We start from the raw sequence: 21,348 nt of genomic DNA on the forward strand, positions 1-21,348 counted from the left end.
CTACAGATATGTTCTAAAATAAAGTATATACCAGGAACATACTACCCTCTAGTGTTTAATATTAAAATTGACACCCAGAGGACTGGTGTGATTGAAGAGACAAGTAAGCCCATTTGGGAATGGCTATGCTAGTTCCTCAGCTTACACCCATCCTATTACATCCTGGGCACCTTGGCTGCTCAGGTAACACCTGCTGCTCTTCTGTTGAAAGCCAGCTCCAGGGAGGTTTCTACCCAAAAATCAGCTCGAGGTAAAGCATGAGACCATGCAATAACCTGGAATCCTGTGAGGTGCCTACGGAGCACAGAGGAGCTACTTACACTGCAGCCTCACCTCACTGCGCAACCCCAACACCCCACACTGCCCTACAAGGTAGAAACAGCCATGCAGAAAGTATCAGCAGCTCACAGCACCACACTGCTCTCCACTTCTGCCACTAATATTCTCTAACTTCTGCTTTTTAGGGTTTATCTGAACTGCACATGGCATGAGATACTCTTGCAGGCGATTGATACCACAAATACGGTAAGCAAAACTGAGGCCAACCTTTGAGAAAGGAACATGCAGACATGTAGGAAGATCACATCCAAACTGCAGAGTAGGATCAAGGTGACAGCATAGCAGCATAGGTTATAGAACATCAGCTGAACTTCCAAACTCCACATTCCAGCCCTGTCCCTAGCAGTTTGAGAAGACCATGTGTGCCACCTATCTTTCAGTCATGGTCTATATCCACTGCTTCGGGAATAAAAGCATCAAGACCAATGCTTTTAACATAAGTGAAATATTTTCCAGGAAATAAACCACAAGAAATCTGATTTAACAGGTATTTCTGTGATTTCTCAACTGTCCTGCATGCAGCAGGAGCTGCTGCTAATGGGAACAGCTGTTTGTGTTTTCTGCAGTGTGAAGGACCATCCTTCTCTGCATGGACTCTAGCTACATTCACTGCTGTAGAACTAGCTGTACAGAATGCCAGAAGAATATTTGTGGCAGGTTATCAAACATGCAGGAATGACTTACACAGCAGCAGCTTGACACACACACCAGTCAGAGCTGTGGCAAATAAATCAAACCAACCAAAAAAAAGGCAGTTCCCACTCCCCCCCCCCGTATGGGCAAGCATTTGTGCAAATGCACAGAGAACCAGACTGGGGAAGTGATTACCAAAAATCATCCCAGATTTTCTCATCCGTATCAGTTCCCCAGTCTGGTTCACCATAATCCAACACAAAAGCCTAAACCAGCACAGTATGGGACATAATGGGTGGTGATAGCCTGTTTTTTTCCAGCACCAGTTATCATTTTAGGTGCATTTAATCTACAGCCTCTGTTGCTGTGCAGTGCCTGTGAATAGTTTTAAGTCTCAAGGAACACGCAGCTCTGCACAATGATATTTCACAAGAACTAAGAATCAAATTTCTTGAGACAAGTGACTTATTAAAATAATTTTCTGCTACCAAAAGGAGAGGTCCTCCTACTCCTTTTTTGGTCCCACCTGCATGGTCCTGTCACCTCTTTGCATGATACCTTCTATCAATTAGTCCACAAAAGAAAAAGAGGATAGAGGGGGAATCCAGGGGCAAGCGGAATGAACATTTTTTACTCTAATAAGCATCAAAAAGCCAGACTAGTGCCAGAGTCAGTGCAATGATGGGGAGAAAAGGAGCGGAGTGACATTTCTCTTTCAACACTACTGACCTTGCAGCTCACAGCTCTGCAGTCTCATGAAGCCTCACTAATTATAGCTATGTTAGAACAAATCCTTTGGGTGTGACAAAGCATAACATTTTGCAAACCCAGGGTCATTTACAGTCATATCCTTAGAGCAAGAAGACCAAATCAGGGCTACCTGGTCCAAACTAATTAACACATTATATTTAAGTTTGCCATACAGAAATCCTATCTATTTTCACTGTCCTGTAATACTTTAGGGCATCTTCAGGGATATTGCAAACTGTGGCACCACTAAAAAAACAACCAGAAAAGTGTTATGGGAAATACTTCCTTTATGCTTATTATAACTGGAAACTAGATCTCTTGTTTTATATTATTTTAGTTCTTCTACTTCCAGTAGAAGTCCAGTTACAGAAGACATTTGACACCTTGGAAAGGCACATGGCATATCATATTCCTGTATTAATTTTTAAAATGACAATAACTTCATAATACATTACAAACTTCAACTCTCAAAACCATTCAGAGCAGACAAGTGCAACAGTAAAGGTTTGAACAGTAAAGCCACCAGAGGGAGCTTAAAGCTCACAATCTACTGCCTTCACTGCATTCAGACAATATTTATCTGTACAATGAAAGTAAAGTCCAGCTAGTTTTTGCTTTAAAGAAAAGGCCAGCATATACACATTCTGGGCAAATTTCACATTATAAGAACACTGGCTCAGTGAGCCCAAGAGCCCTGGTGGCCAGCACCTCCTCGGCACAATAGGGTTAGAAACATATCATAATATTCATCATGTTTGGAAAGTCCCCTAGAGCACACACACCCTTTCACTGTGCTCTTTCTAATTGTCTTCTTCCAACTCTTCTCTACTATCCAACTTACAAGAAATTAAAACATAGTAAGGTAATGAGCAAGTTCTTTTGGCATACTAAAACCATTTGCAGCTATATCACTTTCCTTTCTGTACTGTCTGACATTACCTCTAACTATCTGTTCTCTCTTTTGTCCTCCAAGTTACCTACAAAAACTTCTCCTGGAAATGACCATCTTTCTGATTTTAGCATAACAAGCTACTGCCCTATAAGAAGAGGGTTCCTATGTGACACAGCATTTAAATAAAATTACAACCTTTCAACTACCAAAGCTGTCTGGATACAGAAAAGGACCAGAAGCAGCAGCGCCCATAAAAAGGATACAGCAGGACTACTGTTTCAAATGGCAGCTATCCACTCAAAGGAAAGGGAAACTGAAAAAAGATAAGAGTAGAAACACTGTAGCAGACTAGCACTAACACTGGCAAGACCACTAAACTTACCTGAAAGCCTGGACAACTCCTGAGAAAGTAATGTAATTGCAGAAGACGGGAGACCAACTGCCATGAAAAGTACACACATGACTAGGAAACATCTGTTGATATACATGTGGGAAGAATAAGGGCTTTGGGATTTTCTTTTATTTTCAATAGGAGTAGTTAGATGTATACAGAGAAACTGAACCTACACATATGTATTCAGAATCACCTGCTTTGTACAAGCATTTCCTACCTCAGTAACACACGTTTTAAAAATATAGTGTAATTATGACTTATTTGCCAGGATGGAAAGTGTCAATAAGTTAAAGTAATAGATACAAATAGACAGAAAGGAAGCAAACAGGTTGCAAACACAAGATACTCATTAAGACTAAAGCTGAAGTCACGCTGTATTTGCCACTAACTGGCTGAAGAAGTAACACCACATCCACATTAGAAGTCTGCTTTTTTAGCTCCTTCCACTTATCTGAAAACACCTTTTGCTTTAAAAAATAAATGCATCAAATTCCACCATGCAAAGTGATTCTGTTCAGGCAGTTTCATGTCACTCATCACAGATATACAAAATACAACTTTTCTGATCATATATTAGAAGTTACATTATTTTCTTAGTGGTTTTAGACCACAGAATAGAATTGCAGAATCACATAATAGTTGGAAGGGACCTTTAAAGGCCATCTAGTCCAACTCCCCACCATGGGCAGAGATACTTTCACCTTCCACCCAACCAGGGTACTCAGAGCCCCATCCAATTTGGCCTTCAACTTTTCCAGGCATGGGGCATCCACAACTTCTCTGGGCAACAAGTGCTAGTGCTTCACCACCCTCACTGTAAAAAAAATTACTATCTTCTTACAAGGCCAATAAAAAAAGACTGAATTGGTTTCTGACTATGAATCTTGACCTCTTCAATACCTTCAACACCTTGTTGAAGTTGATTGTTTAGTAGTTTCTTCTAATATCAATGTGGATTCCAGAGAATGTTTTACTTATTGCTTACTTAAGACACTGATAGTATCTTAGAAGTAACAACTTCTACTATTCAAGTGACAACATTATTATGAAAATCAATAACAGAATGGTTTTTCATTTAAATATTAGTTAACCATCTTGCATTGATACTTCTGCATCAAAATTTTGCTAAGAAAAATCCTGGCCCCAATCAAATACAAACACAACTAAGGATAGGGTGAGCAGCGTTCATTCCTTGCAGGAAAAAAAAACTTGCTAAGACAAAATTTGATTTTTCACATTTGCTATGGTAAGACAGCACTGAATACAACCAAAGTCAGCATCTTCCTACAATTACACTGGGGGAAATCTGCAAATTAGCATGTCACAAAGAACACTCACGCACTCCTCCAGACTTCACTGCTAGGGAGAACACAGAGAGAGTACACTGGAGTGTTTTAAGCTAACACCCACAGTATTCCCACCTACCAAAAAGGTCCCCTATGAACAGCACAGCCTAAACACTAGGAAGATTATGGAAAGTCAAACATGCCTACTAAGAGAATTTTCTTGGTTTATTAAAAAAAAAAAAAAAAAAAAAAAAAAGGATCAAATTGCTTGTACCTGCTAGCATTAAAGCCAAGTAGGAGCCCTTCTTGCCAAAAGCAATGTTTATGTCTGCAAGTGAAGTACATTACAAACTTGACACGAGTAGAAACAAAAATCTGATACTTCTACTGAAGTGTGACTTCATAAAATTCACCACAAACTCTCCAAACTGAGCTTCCCAAATATGTGGGGAATCATGCCTTTCTTGCAGTCAAAAGGTACAATAATAACTGTTCCCAAACTCTGGTCTGGGGGCCACTCTTGGCTTATGAAAACCCAGTTCAAGACATTCTTGTTCTTCAGAATGGTGCCTAGACTCTGTGCTGCAGAGAGCCTGGGAAACCCAGGGGGAAGAGCTTAGGAAACAGATCTCTGTCAATATACAAGGATAAGCAAAAGCTACCACAGATGGCAATGGCACTGCTGGGTCTGGACTTTGCTGACAGCCACCATCAGGCAAGACACGCTCAGAAAAGCAGGGAATAAAGGAAGCCCAGATGGTTTGCCAACATGTCCCAGCAGGCAGGGAAGCCAAGCAATAGTGAGGCATATGCAAAGGAGAAAGATCATGAGTGAACTTGAGAACCATGTGCAGGGGAACACCATGTGACGGTGATAACATAGCTGAGGAGTACAGGCAAAAAATAGAAGGAGAAAGAGAAAAAAAGGGGGAAAACAACACAGGGGCAAGCAATAATTTTTAACTAGTACACATACTGCATTTGGGACAGCTAAATATATTACTCCACCCATGTAAGCAATTGTTACAGCTGCAACATAATTAAATAATCAAAAGCCATTCAATTTTAAATTAACGTGCTCCTCTACCAAGATGACCAAAACCCACTAAAACCAGATTTCTATAACTTAAATAACAAAAATACCTTGAAAGAATTACTCCCCAAAATAATTCTGCTGTATAAGCAATTTATACAAAAGAATTAGACTCAGAATAAAGAGATTTCTAAGTTTAACTCTACCAAAGTCATATCAAGCAACATGCCCCAAGACTAAATTACCCTGACTTCTGTGAAGTCAACCCATAACAAGTTTCCATTCCAGTTTTAGCAGTAACACTTTTCAAGTGTTTCAAATAAGCTTTTTTTCCTACAATATATCACAGCACACTCAAAAACTGTCACTTGTCTTATTAAAGTAGCTAATCTAAGAGATTAAATGTAGGGGTCAGGCACAGAGAACTGGACAATTAGCCACACTTTTGTTCCTAGATAGTCACCCTACTTCTCCAGCAGACACTGATGATGCAAGGAGGTCTTGTTGTCTCATGAAGCAGATGCCACAAGCTTACAAATTCAGGCCAGATGAAGATGCTCAGCTCTGCTACTGCTTTACAAGTAGATCAGACGTTCCAGCTTTGGGCACAAGGCCAGAAGGAATTTAAGACAACTGATAACAACAACAGCTTCTGCTGTCCCAGTCAGATCAGTCACGACATGACTGCCTAGCTTTGAGTAATAGTTACTACAGAAAACTCAGCTGGCACAAAAAACCATCTCCAGCTATGTTCCAATGACTTCCTTTACACTTACTATTTTGAATAATCATTTAAATTACAGCAGTGACTCAGCCTCCAATTCAAAGGATACTCAAGATTATTTTTAAGATTGGTAAGAAAGATGCAATAAATAACTTCCAACCAGAATTCCACTAGAGACAACATGGTGGAGATTAAAGACTTTCTGAACAAAAAACTTCCTTTGATTAAAAAAAAATTCTTCTCCAAAAGTAATTATGACTTGAATTATTTAAACTCCAGAGTGCCCAGTATTTTTCAGTATATATTTGGAACAAATGTGTGACTGCTGGAGGAATTGCCTCCTACACACCTACTCACTCACATCTTGCTTTCATGCAGAAACTTAACAATAGGGAAAAAAGACTATTTTTTCCTCATCAACTTTTGCTTTATATTTTGAAGCTGAAATATGCTATTAAGTCTTTTGCAAGTAAATCAGGAGACAAATTGTAGTTTGCAATAAGAGCTATTCTCAATTTAGTAATGTTCTTGTGTAAGATACTATATATATACACATTAATTGACTAAAGAGCCAAAGTAAATCATTACCATCAACAACAAAACATTTTCTGAGATAAGACTACTCTCCAAGGCAAGCAACAAACACTACTGAGACTTTACTTCTCTACTAACAATTTGATCCACAAATATAGACTATTAAAGACTCTCCACTGAAATTACCCTTCATTTATGTGCACAACACAGCTACATCTGAGAAACATCCCATAATGGATATTTACCCTACAGTAGTCTGGCTGTTGACAGTGAGAAGATGAATGCTGACATGAGGCTACAGTTCAGACCCTTAAAATAAATGTTATTTATTTCCTAATCTCTACATTCACTGTTCTAACATTTCAAAGCACAAATGAGGTCTGACCTGCAGTTCTGTTTGGCAAAATAGATTTTCTGAAATACCTGACTGACTGATGGCAATGGGAAAATCCACATGGTCCCTTGAAGTCAGTAAGATCCAACAAAGCAACAAGAAGTCAATCCATGTATGCCAGAGAAAGCTCAATCAAGACAAAGTGTGACTCACTATGTAAGAGGACAGAACAACTACACAGAACAGTTACAGAAAACCTCACTGTTCCAAATCCAACCTTTTAAAAGCATTTAATGTTAACAAATAAAATCAACCCACTTTGACTTCAGTAAAAATGGCACATCACGACTGTAGTAGCACAGGAACCCTAAAAATATGCTACTAAAGGATACAAAAAGTCAAAGTGCCCCTACAACAACTGCATTCAAGCCTCAAGTCCCGCTCTCCTGTTTCCTTTCACTGTGTAAAAGAAAAATCTTCAAAATTAAGAAATGGGAGATTCAGCAGAAAATAAGCCCCATGCATTCTAGCTACTCCTCAGGTATCACAGGGCTGGTGGTGGCTGGCCTTAAATTCTGAATGATAGCTAGTTTGGCAATCTGACCATCTCCTGGAGCTGGAGTGAGCTTGGCCTCCTTACCCTGAAGCAAGAAAGAAAAATGCAAATGAACCAAATTTCTCCCTCAGCTCCCACCAACTCCAGCTGCTTCTCTTTTTCCTCACAAGGAGGCATGGAAGACACATGGGTAATAGGTGGAAAGGAATCTCAGCACCACCACACCGCAAACCTCACTGCAGGGTGGACTATCCCCATGACAGGTACTGGTTCTCCAGCAAGAGATAGGATCCTAGCCTACCCACAGCCTCTGAAATCCTGATTGCAACTTGATGATAGGATTCAAGTGGCTCACCTCTGTATTGCTCATTTCTGTGCCTATGAGACAGCACAGACACCACTTTAAAAAATGTGCCAGGACAGTACACAGTGAATTTCAATAGAAAGTTTGAAGTAAAGAAAGAACCATTGTGATCATTCTTCTATGAGACAGGAGATCATAATAACGCTGGTAATGGCAATACTCATTTTCCAAAGTTCATAACTTGAGATGTACACAATATACAACCCATTTATCAGACTCACTATACATCAAATACAGTCAGCATCTGCTCTCCTTCTGCAAAAGGAACTTCCATACTGTGTGTAAAGAAGTGTCTCATATTCTTTTTTTTCCTATTGTCCAATTTCAAATTATACTTTCTGAAAGAACAGCTATAACCACCCATTGCTGCACGGGTGGCATTACTTTTACTTCCATGTAGCCTTCTACAGTGTGCACATGCAGTGGAGTGAGACATCACAGGGGTAACCCCCATGCACCACAGACCCCAAAATACAAGACAAAAGCCATCACTACATGAAATATTTAAACTGAGATAGTGATAAATTTCAATTTCTGAGTGGTTTAGGCTTTGACTCCTATCAAAAAGGCATTTCTTCCCACCAAGCTAATGAAGAAAGGCAGACACACAGGGCAGCCAGTTTCCCTGCCAAAATTCACAGTTTAGCGCTTTTCCACCATCAATCTCGTTAAAATGTCAAAACCATTTTGTCCTATCACAGTTACTTAGTAAGAGTTGATTAAAAGCAAGATAAGGAAGGTTTTAAATTTTATCTAAATTTGATGTGGAAAACTCCTTTGGTTTATTGTACTTTCAAAATGGCATGGCCTAAATTGCCTGCCTTTATTAATGGATTTTAAATGTTAGGGCACTAATGAAAACTTAACGACACAAGTGAAACACACACAAAGTACAATATTTGAATCATGTAAGAAAACAGAATAAGATACAGACAGATACAAGGTACAGACAAGAAGTCAAGGTTTAGCAAAAAAGAGGAGCAGAACAGAGGCCAGAGGAAATTCATAACCTGCATTAGGTGGAAGATAAGAAAGCCAAGAGAATTTGTGAAATTGAAATTAATTTTGTGAAGAGAATAACATCTTTCACTCAAACCCAGGAAAAATTATGAACTTTCACTGAACACACCTCAAAAAAAGTTCTTTCCAAGTTTGCCCATATTGGGAAACAGCAAAAAATCCATCTAGAATTGTACATACTTGAGACAGTAAAATGTCTTCTACTTTTACCTTGCTTTACCACTTTGTTCCACTCTTGCAAATACAGCCTGAACCATGATACTGAAGAAGTTACACATGTCTGTATTCATCCTTTGATATACAGAAGCAGGCACATGACACATATTTTGAGAAAACCTCTTCTAAACATGAGTTTTCCATGATAAGAGTTGGGGTTTTTTTAATGCCTGCAGAAATGTTTTGGGATTTCATTTAGAAGATGCAATTTTTAGGACTCCCTTAAAGTGAGTGCCTGAGCTCACACTAAAAAACCTGCACAAATTAGCCAAGTCTCAAATTCTGAACGGTCAAAGGGCTCCACACATTCAGGCTCCACTGAAAAAATGATCATGAAGAAATGTGGTCATAATCATATATTTAATTCTCAGCCCTCTTAGAGGGAATATTACTGTAAAATGAACAGAAGACTAGCTCCAGAAACAATATTGTTATTTCTCTTGATATTCGAATTTAATATTTATATATTCCCCATTAAACAATTCATTATTCTGAAGCTACCCAGCATCTGTTCCTAATCCCATTTAAAACAACCTCACAAAATAATGGGTTTTCAGCTTACCCTCCCTAATTCTCTTAGGAAGAAGTACATTTGTTTTTGTTCTTGGGCTTTGGTGCTTGCTGTTGACAGGTGAGGAAAGCACTATTCATACTCTCCTTGCCAGAAAGGAATGTGCCTGTTTTGTAAACTTATTTGCACATTTCCTCATTAACAATGCAAGATGTAGTCATCTGGGAAGCTACCAAGACCGTGGTTAAAAGAGAAGTCAAATAGCAGCAACATTATTAGCAAAATAAACAGTAGATGCCAGTGGCCCAAGAGATGAAAAAGCTAAACTAAATGTGAACAGTTAAGGCCTTGATGAAAAACAAAACAAAAACCAAAACAAAATGATGATGCAGAAAAAATGCAAAGCTCTCTTTGCACCTAACATGAATGGAGGTTAATGTAATACTTTTCAGCCACAGCTTCAACAACACACAATTCATCTTTAAGGCACCTAGAATGAAACCAGCAGCTAGCTGCACAGGGGGAACATATTCCTTCCCCCCCACAGGCTGCAGTCCTGTGCAACAGAGATACAGGCTCCCACTTGGGGATCTCCACTTCCTGCACACACATGTACATAGAGATGCTGTGGAGACGTCCTCATGAAATCCACCAGTGACAAATGTGTAAAACGTGGCTTTTAGATGAGGGGTGTAACATAAGAGGAAACCGACTGAGCTGTAAGGTGAAACCCAGAGCAGGCAGGCAGGGTCTGCCAGCACCAACAGCAACTGTGTGAAGTCATGGCAAGATGAGTGAGCAACTGACTTAAGGGACCATGTGAATGCCAGGATCACCAATACAAGACCAAGCTGTGGCAGATCAGTTCTGGGGAAGTTCACAACCAAACATTGAAGACCACCTATTTGCAGAACCAAACAAAAAAAAAATCAAAATGAGAAGAACCTTTGCTGCTTGCTCAAGGCAGAGAAATGACACACACAGATGCTGGGCCAGAGAGGATGGCACTTAACCCCACATCACCAGCTTGGATACCTTCTACCCATCCCCAGGCAGGCAGTGCACAGATATGACTTCTTTTGTACTGCCACAAGACACAAGTGGCAGTCCTGCTGTGACTCATCAATGAGCCAGCGTGGTTTGTGCTTGTACAACTGTTTCTGCTGCTTTTTAGCTCTGATACTGCTTGCACGCCATCACTACTGCCAAAATTAATGATAGCTGGAACATTGTTTCACAGTAATAAGGGAAGGTATAAGTCAATGTTGGTTTTCATCCAATTGCACCACTGATCTTCGTGCAGACCAATGCTTAAGTCCCAGAGCCACAGATGTTCTGTGGTACAAGTCAATAAACACAGCTACTAGATTTGCACACTCCACGTTAATGATGCTGCCACACATTTTTTGAATTCTGCAAACTGCCCCTGCCCTCCTTCACACACTGTTGGAGCAAAAACCTATGCAGCCAGGATATTTACTTGTGATGTAAATTAGTAAAATTCAGGGTCCTTCCGAAGCAGCCTGAAGAAGGGATAGAACACGGCTCAATCACTTCCTTGTGTCTTAAAAACTATCAAATTATACATTTCCAAAAAACTTGAAATAGAAAGTTGAGGAACATACCACTCATTCCAATGCAGTACCATGTAGCTTTTCTGCAGCTCTTCCAATGCACAGATTTCAGAACACATTTGTGAAGGATGCTGGTATTATTATTTTCCGTCATTATAACAGGATCATAGTCTAACTTGACAGTAATGAAGAGGGGCTGCCTCTCCAGAACTCCAAGGCTGTGGTGCTTGGAGATCTTCCATTCCTTCCTGCCATGTTAATTCCTCTCCACTCCTAGACACACATTATTATCCTGTGCTAGCTCTGGCAGCTGGCAAGTCCTTCTGACAGCCAGTCCAGCTCACTAACCTAGCAGATAATCAATCCAGCAATAAGACAAGTAATGTTTTTTCTCTGCCACTCAGTGTTAGGCTGGTTTAAGCTCCCGTAAAAATATAGCCTAGGTCATACTTAGAAGCCTGGGACTGCAGATGTTCTTCACCTTAGCCAAGGCTTTTGAAATACCAGAGCCCACCATCATAAACTGTAAAATTCCATGGCAAAACACCTTTTTGCACTTCACTAATTTCACAGTCACAGATTAATTATACAAAGCCTTCAAGAGATCCTGGCATAAGGCATATTTCCAACACTACCACAGCTGTGCCTCTAGCATTTTGCATAGATGCACCTAAAACAGGCCTGAATGACAACAGAGTGAAATTCATAATTTCAGCACAAACCATGATACACCTTTAGCCTTTCTTCACACTGACTTTTGTAGTTCTGTAAATTTTGAATTTGGTAGGCACCACTAAACCAACTTATCTCACTTACAAAGTAACAAAAGCAAAACCCATTATTCACTTGCTCCTACATTAACTTAAATAACTTTTAAAATGTATTTTCAACTAAAAAAAAATCAGTCTTGATTTGAAAAGAAAGATAATTGTATATGCTACTTCCTAAGTGGTTTAACAATATAATTTGACCAAATTGCTTCAAGGAGCATAGGCAAGCTCTCTCATCTCAGTCAAGATAGTAGAATTGTCTCTAATGCAACACAGTGAAAATTACTTTAATTAAAAGACACTTTTCTCCTTGAATTCACTACCCAATCTAGCTCACTACGCAACCACTCAGGTGGGTGTACTATTATCCTACGTTTTGGCATGGCCAAAGACAGCACTGCACAGCAGTCACTCATTATGTCTCTGAAGTAGGAAAGTTTGGGGTTTTCCTTTTGGAAGATGGGAGAGAGGAAGAAGAGGGACTATTTTAAGTATATCCTCTTGTCAGTTTTCCTTCATTCCCTAAAATCCCTATCTCAAGAACTACTTCCTCTTCAACAAGATGTTTTGGACTTCAAAGTCCAAAGGACCAACATCTCCTACAGCTCAGATCTGACACCTTCCCTTGTATGCCACATCTCCCAGCACATATGTGGGTTTATGCCACTCATACACCCCACTACACATCAAAATTGCAGAGATCTTATGTACACCTAATTCAGACAGACTTTTTAGAATCAAAACACTGTCAGAAACTGATGAAAAGGAGTATTTTACTTATCTGCTTGTGACAGGATCAGCTCAACTTAATAATCAGGAGGATTTCTTCCACCTCTCCATAGGGAAAGCTGTTAATTAACTAATGAACACAGATTAGCATAACAACGATAAGACTCTTAGGAAGCAGGTTAAAGGGAAAACAGCAGTAGGTAGTGCCTGAAGAAGAATAATCCAGATGGAGTTATGGACTAATGAAGCTCCCCAGCAGATGAATGCAGAAGCAAGCACACAGTATTTACATCAATTACTCAGAACAAAATATAGAAATATGCCAGTGCAACGGTGACATGTCAAATGGGTGTGAAACATATTGATTCAAAAAGACAAATACTCCCTCTGTGAAACAGTCAGGGCAAATAAACTCTAAGCATGCATAATCCCATTTCACTAGATTTTAATTTCATCAAACACAATATTTACTTTTCAAAGATATCAGAACCTCTATCAGTTCTCACTTCTCTAATCTCAACTCTTCACTTTAGTACAGATAAGCTCCATGCACATTTGTTCTTGGCTCCCAGTTAAGAGTTCCACTAGCATGGTGCACACTGCATGCACACATATCTCCCAGGCTGTAATCTGAACTGTGTGCCTGTAAAATGCACCAACCATACGAGCTCTTAAACAAAAGAAGAAAAAACCATACATATATGCGATGGACTCTTAAGTTATTTAGTGCTGTTCCAAAAAATTATCTGAACGGCTTGGGTGTGGTTCTCTGAAGACATAACCTTGCTGCTCTGAAGCCATTAAGGAAAGTACAATGTTAAGTACTATTAGAAAAGGAATACAGAAGAATATAAAAAATTTACGACCACCTAAAATCCTCAAGTATCCACATTGCAGAATTCTGATCAGTTCATCCAAAAACAGTATCATAAATCTAAAAAATTACAGAGAGATGTTCTAATGTATGGGGAAACATCCCATATGACAAAATCACAAGACCCTTCAGTTTAGCTAAGAGATGACTGGAGGGTGCAATAAGATGGAGAACTATACAAAATCACAATGGATACTGTAGAAGAAAAATCAGAACACTTTATAGTTATTTCTCATAATTTAAGAATTAATTCAATTATGAACCAGCAGGCTTCACTCAAAGAACTATATTGCTTTTTATCAAAAACACTTGTAAACCCCATTACACTCAGAAAAGCATGTAATATATATGTATAAAGACTAAATAATATATATATAAACTCAAAAAAAAAAAAAAAGGCATTCCAAAAGCAACTGGACCCATTTGTGGGCAAAAAACAATGACAACACCTCAAGCTTTTGAAATTGCTAATTCAAATAATGTAAAGCATCCACTAGTAAAAGAATCATCCTTACTTTTCAGACCTCTCTAACAGCAGCTACAAGCACCCACCAGAAAAAACCCCATCTGAGCAGAAATTTTCTCAATTCTAGCCATAATATAGCACACATCCTGCTTGTTTCATGGGTGACAACTTGGAGGACTTTCACAAATCTTCTCAGCACTGGAATGATTCATTTGTCTGATTTCTTCCAACAGGCAACCTGCCATAACAAAAGCAGAGCTACTCCATCTCTCCCTTTCACCTTACTATGAGCCACGCTTCACAGTCTGAAAAATTGCCTCACAATGAAGACATATTGCAACAAGAAACCAAACTTCTTGTGGAATAAGGATTATCATGGCCTTTGTGAAGAACAGGCTGGCTGGTTATGTCAAGATGTGAGACAGTGGAGAATTGATGAGGCTGACTGAGCAAAACCACAAGCTAGGCCACCTGCTCATCTTGTGCCTGGGCTTGAGCAAGGCTTAACACCTGAATGTTGCCTGGGCTGAAGCAGAGGCCCCAGAGCCCAATGTTGTCTTACTGAAGTGCAGAAGCACCCAGGTCTCTGTGCCAGCCCTCAGCCTCACTGCCCCTTCACTGTGCACAAGCCTTGGTTTAGATCTGTTCCTCTGAGGAGACAATGATGGGGGTAAAGACCTGGCGAAGGCCTGGGTCAATGGCCACCACTGCTGCCTCAGCTGAGTGGAAGAGCACACTGAATACCACACTTCTGTGCTGTCTTTTTCAGCCACAAGATAGGTAGCTCATTTTGATGAAGATAACCAAAGACCCTCATTCACTCCCTGTTTATATATTAAAAGCCACACCTACCAATATGAAAATAAGAAAACAGATGTTCCCCCACCCTACACCTACGATGGCAGCAACAGGCAGTCAGTGATTTTTAACTGCAGTCATTCATCCATTTGTCCATGAACTACAAATTGATATTTGAAATCCTTCACTATGCAAGGACAAGAATACAACCCCACTCTACAGACAAGTCAGTGGGTTCGCTACTCTCTCCTCCCCAAGGCAGGCACAACTCTGTGGTAAGATTTGCTTCTCTAACTGCCTTAGAGCTTACCTGGGAAGACTTGTGCACAGAGCTATGCACTGTGCATATTGTATATTTTGTAGGTCTAGTGCAGTTATCAGCAATCTAACAAGTCTGCTGCTTCAATAAAGCTTCCCTGTGTGACTCCACAACCAGGGAAGTTCTTATTCAACGTGACCGAACTTTAGTGCCTAAGTGGTTATAAATGAGAAATTAAGCCCAGCCCCTCTGATCTCTGAGGACTAGCTAGAAGGCAAGGGGGTTTATTTCCTGACAATTTTATACACTTACCACAACAGGCCTGATCTCCACAAAAGGTAGGTCAAAAAGAGCCAACCATATAAACTGCCATGGTTGATGGTATAAACAATCTGATCCTACTAACGTGCTCCCTTATGCTCTTATTCTGTAAGCTTATTTGAACATCTGAAAGTAAAGATTCTAGGACCACTGTCAGACCACCCAACTTTAGCCTGAAATCTGCCTTAGAACAGCAGGATGAATCACAAACTAAGTGGTACCCTGAGAAGGTGGTGATGTGAGAATCCACATCACTCCACACACACATCCAGCACTCACACTTTGAAACAGACCACAGTCAAAACAGAACATCTACAAACTTTAAAGAATGGAATTCTTCTGCAAAATCACAGAATCACAAGGTTGGAAGAGACCTTCAAGATCATTGAGTTCAATCCATGCCCTAACACCTCAACTAAACCATGGCACCAAGTGCCACATCCAGTCTTTTTATAAAACACATCCAGGGAGGGTGACTCCACCACCTTCCCAGGCAGAACATTCCAGAACTTGATCACTCTTTCTGTAAAAATATTTTTCCTAATATCCCACCTATATTTCCCTTGGTGCAGCTTAAGACTATGTCCTCTCATTCTGTCAGTTGCTGCCTTTGCCCAAATGTTCTTTGAGCTTTCCAAGAGCCACACCACATAGAACAACCTAACACGGACCTCTGGACCTACTTTGCTCAATGCCCTGCCCAAAAAGAGCTCATTTCAAACTTAGATCAGGTTGTTCAGAGACTTGTTCAGTCAAGTATTAAATATCTCCAAAGACAGGAGATCCTACAGTCTCCCTACACAGTCTGCTCCACTGCCTTCACCAATCACACCTAATGCGATTTTTTGTCTTCTCTCCAGCTGGAATGTTCCCTTCTGAAACTTGTAACCTCTTCTCTTTTCAGTGTGCAGCTCTAAGTGAAGTCTGGCATTTCTAATATCAGGAGAGTCGGAGTTAGCAAGATAATTGTACAGTGGAGGTATATTATACACTTGAGCCAATCTGACAACTCACCACTAGCAGGGGCAGACCAGCTCTGTACGTGTCCAACAATCTAATTTCAGTGCCCCTGTGCTAGCTCTGCAACCTAAATGGCTGCACAGATAGCCAATACATCTTGCTAACCTGACAGAAATCCATTCCCTTGTTTAATTCCTATGTCATCTCAGCAATATTAATATCTCCTGCACAGGGTCACAAGAGAGAAAGCAGAGCTGCAGGTAAGAACAGAGCACTTCTTTTTGGAGGGAGGTGGGGTGAACAAGCAATAACCTGTGAATTCACATTTAGGTGTCAGAGAATAGCATATGCTAGAAAATTACAACCTGCTTTAATAAGCTCTCAGCAATAACTAGGTGGTATTAGGCATGTTTCCTACTTCGTCCTCTCACTTTTGGGATGAAATTTACATTTCTTTCCTTAATAATACAACCAATGTCTTCTCTAATCCATGAAGACAGCTATTTAAACAGTGTTTAACTAGTACTAATTATGTTTGGCATTAATTACCACCTGAACTAAACAGAACATAACAGATAGGAGATACATGGTCAGGGGACACTGTGCCAGTAGGAAACAGCGGAGGAGTAAATTAAATCAGTTCATACAGATGTTGGTGTATGGTCTTTACCAAGCCAAATTCACACAGGCCAAACGTGGATACCATCCTGTGGCACTGAGAAACTTCACAGCAAAGCATTAATGGGGATCATACTTCAGGTGAACACCATACATCTTTACTAGAAAGGAATTACATACTCAATTTTTATACCTCAAATACTTTTATGCATATTAAAGAAAATAGTCACAGCACCAGCCTTCAAAATCCTATTTGGCAGCTAATGACAAGATAAGTTTCATCTTTTATTACAATTTGTCAATTTATACCCAATTCCAATCCTTTCTCAAATTAAGCCTTTTGAACGTGAGCTACCTAGAACCTGTTGAAAGGCATTACTGGTAACAAGGGAAAAGCATTTCCATGCAGCTGTAGAAGAGCTTGGTGAGAGAAAAGATTGAACATTTCCAGTTTTTAAACATGGCACACCATGGTTTGTAAAGTCCATAAAGACCAGCAATTTAGGAGATCAGGACTTGGGTGTTCTTTATCTGATATCTAAAAAGTAATTTTTCAAAGGAAAACTCAACTAACCCAGAGCAATGAAAAAAAAATTATGAAAATACTTCTCAAAGATTTAGAGAACTCATAATCCATGCTTATCCTCAAGGAAAGTTAATTAAACACATTCAGGTCTTTTTATTAGCATGCCCTTATTTTCCTCGAGGTTTAGTATTTCTATTTGAAATCAAGGCAAGTATCAAGTAAACCACATCACTCCCTGCTCTGTATTTTGAAATGCTGAAAAACCTTTGATACATCCCTAGCCATTGGTATTTTGCAATTATTGCCACTGTCTCAGCTGTGATAGATTGTCACAAGAAAACCTTGCTGAATCCCTCCACAGCTCCCTGCCCAGTTAAAACCTTTTGCCATCTATTGTCAGACCATTCACAGCTCTGCCTTTTCCCATTGCTTCAGGTAGGGCTCCACTGCAAGGTGGCTGACTCATGATCTCCAACACTAGCAGCAGGTTCATCACCTGGATACCTGGACCCCACAAGTCCTCAGATTTTTACATAAACACCTTTCTAAGTGATCCCAGCAGGTTGCTTGATCAGTTCACCCCTCCCATCTGCCACACAGAGATAACTTCCCACCCTCATCCCTAAGAGGACCTTTAACCAAACAGTGCAGCCTTCTGGCTAAATGAAATTCAGACCATCACCGTCCAGGTGCAGTCCTAAAACATAATTATGCCCTTCTTTTTGAACAGTTGCTAGTGAGGCAGAACAGGAGCAGAACTCGTAACTCTTTCAGTCTCTGGGGTCTCACATCCACCTTTGTGAAGCACCTGCTGAGCTGCACTCCTCTCCTGCATCCCTCCAAAGACTCTATGATTTCTGAGAAAGAACACAGGGCAATGACCCGAAACAGTTCTCACAGCTCTTCCACAGCCAACCCTGCTTAAAGCCTGATTCTGAGTCCTCACCCTCACAGATAGCTCTAGTGAATGTCTCTGTTTCATGCAGCTTCCTCGGTAAGAGCCATCTAACTAGTTCTTCCCAGGTTAGTGTTGTCTATGAAACTTCCAAAATCAGCTGTGGAAAAGAAATAAAAGAAAAGGCTAAGTATCACAACAAGTCAGATTTCATACTGTCAGAGGATGTAGGGAAGAAGGTAGAAATTCAACAAGGATCCTAACATCCATGTGCTTGCAGACCCAAGATGTATTTTACCAGCAAGTCCAGCAACTGTTCTTCAACAGAATCACAAACATTACCATAAGAGGCCTGCACCTTTTCACTGTATTGAAGTTTTTATTTAATTCAACTCCACAGTAAGTTGCTTTTCCCTCTTTGCGCTAGCAGGCTATGCTAGCGAAACAACGCCCACAACAAGTTACCTTTAGTCTTCAAGCACAGATATAAGACTTTGCAGACACCACTGCACAAGCTAGCGGTTTGATACTGAAAGCTACTTAACCACCAGCTTCGTTCCACACCCCTGTTCTGTTACACAGTAATACTTACTACCGATTTTCCTTACCAAGCCAAACTCTCCTAGTAATCACTGCATTTGTGTTATTTTTAAAACAGAGATACATAGACATTACCAGAACATCTAACAATCTACACAGACATGTTTTGTAGAGCATGCACGAATCAAAAGCAGCTCAAAGCTTGAAACCCATCACTAGTGGCATAATTTGTGAAGTATTTTTCTAAAAAAGACTAGTGCTTGCTGCCAAGCTACCTATCTTTACTGTCCTGCTTGGAAACACGGTGAGTGTTTTTCAGGCTTTTACTTGACAAGCAGTAACACACATATTTTGATGGGACACGCACGACTAAAGCTGATCACCTCTCACTTTACAGTTGGGCTACTTCAGTGAGACCTTAAAACACAATCATTCAGGCTCTGGCCATTGATTAATTGTTGATACCAAAAAAAACTTTGCTAGTATTACTTTGGTTCTTTTGAAATCCCATTAATAGCAACACCTTACAAACTTTATTTCTGTCAGAACCACCTTTTGGTAAGTGATAAATTCTGTGGGGAAGGCTTTCAGCTAGACACGAACAGAAGATCTGCAATAAAGACTTGTAAACTAAACCAGCCAACACAGAGCTTTTCATTCAAACAAGTCTTTTACAACAATGCAAACCTATGATGCTTTAACACCAATGGTCACTATCAGTATCCAGCTCCATCGCATTTCTGATCTTTGCCATATGGGCGTTCTTTTCCACGCAGTTATGAAAATAAGGTAACACACAGACATCAGGGACAGTTAATTGATAATTAAACAGATCAAGTGCGAAGCACCACTAATGGCTTTACTTCAACGCGGCAGCGCCGTGAGCCTCTGGCCCCTCGGAGCCCCTCCACTTAAAGGAAAACTCTGGAACCGGATCGCGCCACTCCCGAGGCCGCTTCCACGCCGCCCAGGGCGCCTCGCTGACCCCGCTGGGCAGGGGACGGGCGCGACCTCCCGCCGTTCCTCCGCCGCCGCCGCGGGAGGTGCCCCGCGCCCCAGTCCCGGGAGAGAGGGAGGGAGAGTTGCCCACTGGCAACTTCGGCGAGGGTCTGGGCGGCGGACAGTGGCGGTGCGGGGGCCCGGGGACGGACTCCCCACAGGCGGGGCGGGCAGTCGGCAGAGCCTGCCTGGGGGCGACGGGGAGCGGGCGGCACATGGAGGAGCGGCGCGGCGTGCGCGGCGGGGCCGGCCGCGGCTGCGGGGCCACAGGGACGAGCCGGCGCGGCGGCGGAGGGAGAGGAAGGGAGGGAGGCCGCTCGAAAGGGGAGCGGGACGGGGCGGCGGAGGCGGCGCGCCCCGGCGGGCTGCGCCCCGAGCCCCGCGCCCGAGGGGCGAGGGCAGCGGGAACGGAGGCGGGGAGGGGAGAGGGGTCCGGCGCGGGCTCCCCTTCGGGGGCGAGGCGGCGCTCCGGGCGCGGCGGTGCCGCCGCCCGCCTCACCATGAGCACTTTGGCCGCGTTCTCCAGCTGGGCGATCACCTCGGGGGCGCCCCCCGCCGCCGCGGCCGCCGCCGCCATCATGGTCTCTCTTCAATGACGCGCCATGCGCTGCATTCTGGGGCGAGGCGGCCGCGCGGCCAATCCCGGCCCGGCCCGGCCCCGCCGCGGAAGCGAAGCGGCGGCGGCGCCGCAGCAGCACCGCGAGCGCCGGGCGGGGACAGCGCCCGCCCCCCGCGCCTCCCTCCGCCCGGCCCCGCCCCTCAGGCCCCTCCCGGCCGCCGCCGGGGCGGGCCCGGCCCGTAGCACGCAGCGGGACCTCCCGAGGCGCGGGGTGGGGCCGCCGCCGCTCCCCGCCGGGCCCGGGTCTCCGCGCTTGCCCGGCCCGCAGTTTGTTAGGGGTGGAAGGGGCCGCTGGAGATCACCCGGTCCAGCCCCCTGCCAAGCCAGGGTCTGCTAGAGCAGGTTGCACAGGAACGCGTCCAGGTGGATTTGGAATGTCTCCAGAGAGGGAGGCTCCACAACCACTCTGGGCAGCCGGTTCCAGTGCTCTGGCACCCTCCGTGGAAAGAAGTTCTTCCTCGTGTTGAGGTGGAACTCGTTGTGTTCAAGTGTGGCCATTGCTCCTCGTCCTGTCGCTGGGCACCGCTGAAAAGAGCCTGGCACCATCCTCTTGGCACTCTCCCTGGAGATTTACACGCACTTCCTTGTGCTTCCCAACGAGCTCAGGTGCCAGCGCGGCCGCAGGCGCTGGCTGCTGGCAGCCTCTTGAGCATTGCAGTGCTTGCAGATCTGTGGTGGGATGAGAAGCTGAGTTTATAAAATCTAGCTTACGAAGCGGTGGGGAGGGAAGAGGGTGGTCAGCATCTTTACAAATGAACTGGTTTACAGCAGACAAAACAAACCGAAACAAAACAAAAAACCCAAATGAAAACAA

The 21,348-nt window shown here is 42.3% G+C and overlaps 1 protein-coding gene across 3 annotated transcripts in view; it reads right to left on the bottom strand.

The window, feature by feature from the left end:
- The window catches only part of XPO4 (exportin 4), a 76,085-nt gene extending 55,442 nt beyond the window's left edge, over nucleotides 1–20,643 (bottom strand). Inside the window, exon 1 of one of the 3 annotated variants that reach the window (XM_038132578.1) lies at nucleotides 20,415–20,643. In XM_038132578.1, the coding sequence (XP_037988506.1) occupies nucleotides 20,415–20,495 (81 nt within the window). In that variant the 5' untranslated portion in view covers nucleotides 20,496–20,643. Of the gene's footprint in view, nucleotides 1–2,996; nucleotides 4,414–20,414 lie in introns of those variants that run through there. The other 2 variants (XM_038132587.1, XM_038132596.1) reach the window with 2 other exon arrangements.
- Nucleotides 20,644–21,348: the final 705 nt, after the last annotated feature.

This window comes from Motacilla alba, chromosome 1 (assembly GCF_015832195.1).
Source record: "Motacilla alba alba isolate MOTALB_02 chromosome 1, Motacilla_alba_V1.0_pri, whole genome shotgun sequence".
NCBI lineage: Eukaryota > Metazoa > Chordata > Aves > Passeriformes > Motacillidae > Motacilla > Motacilla alba.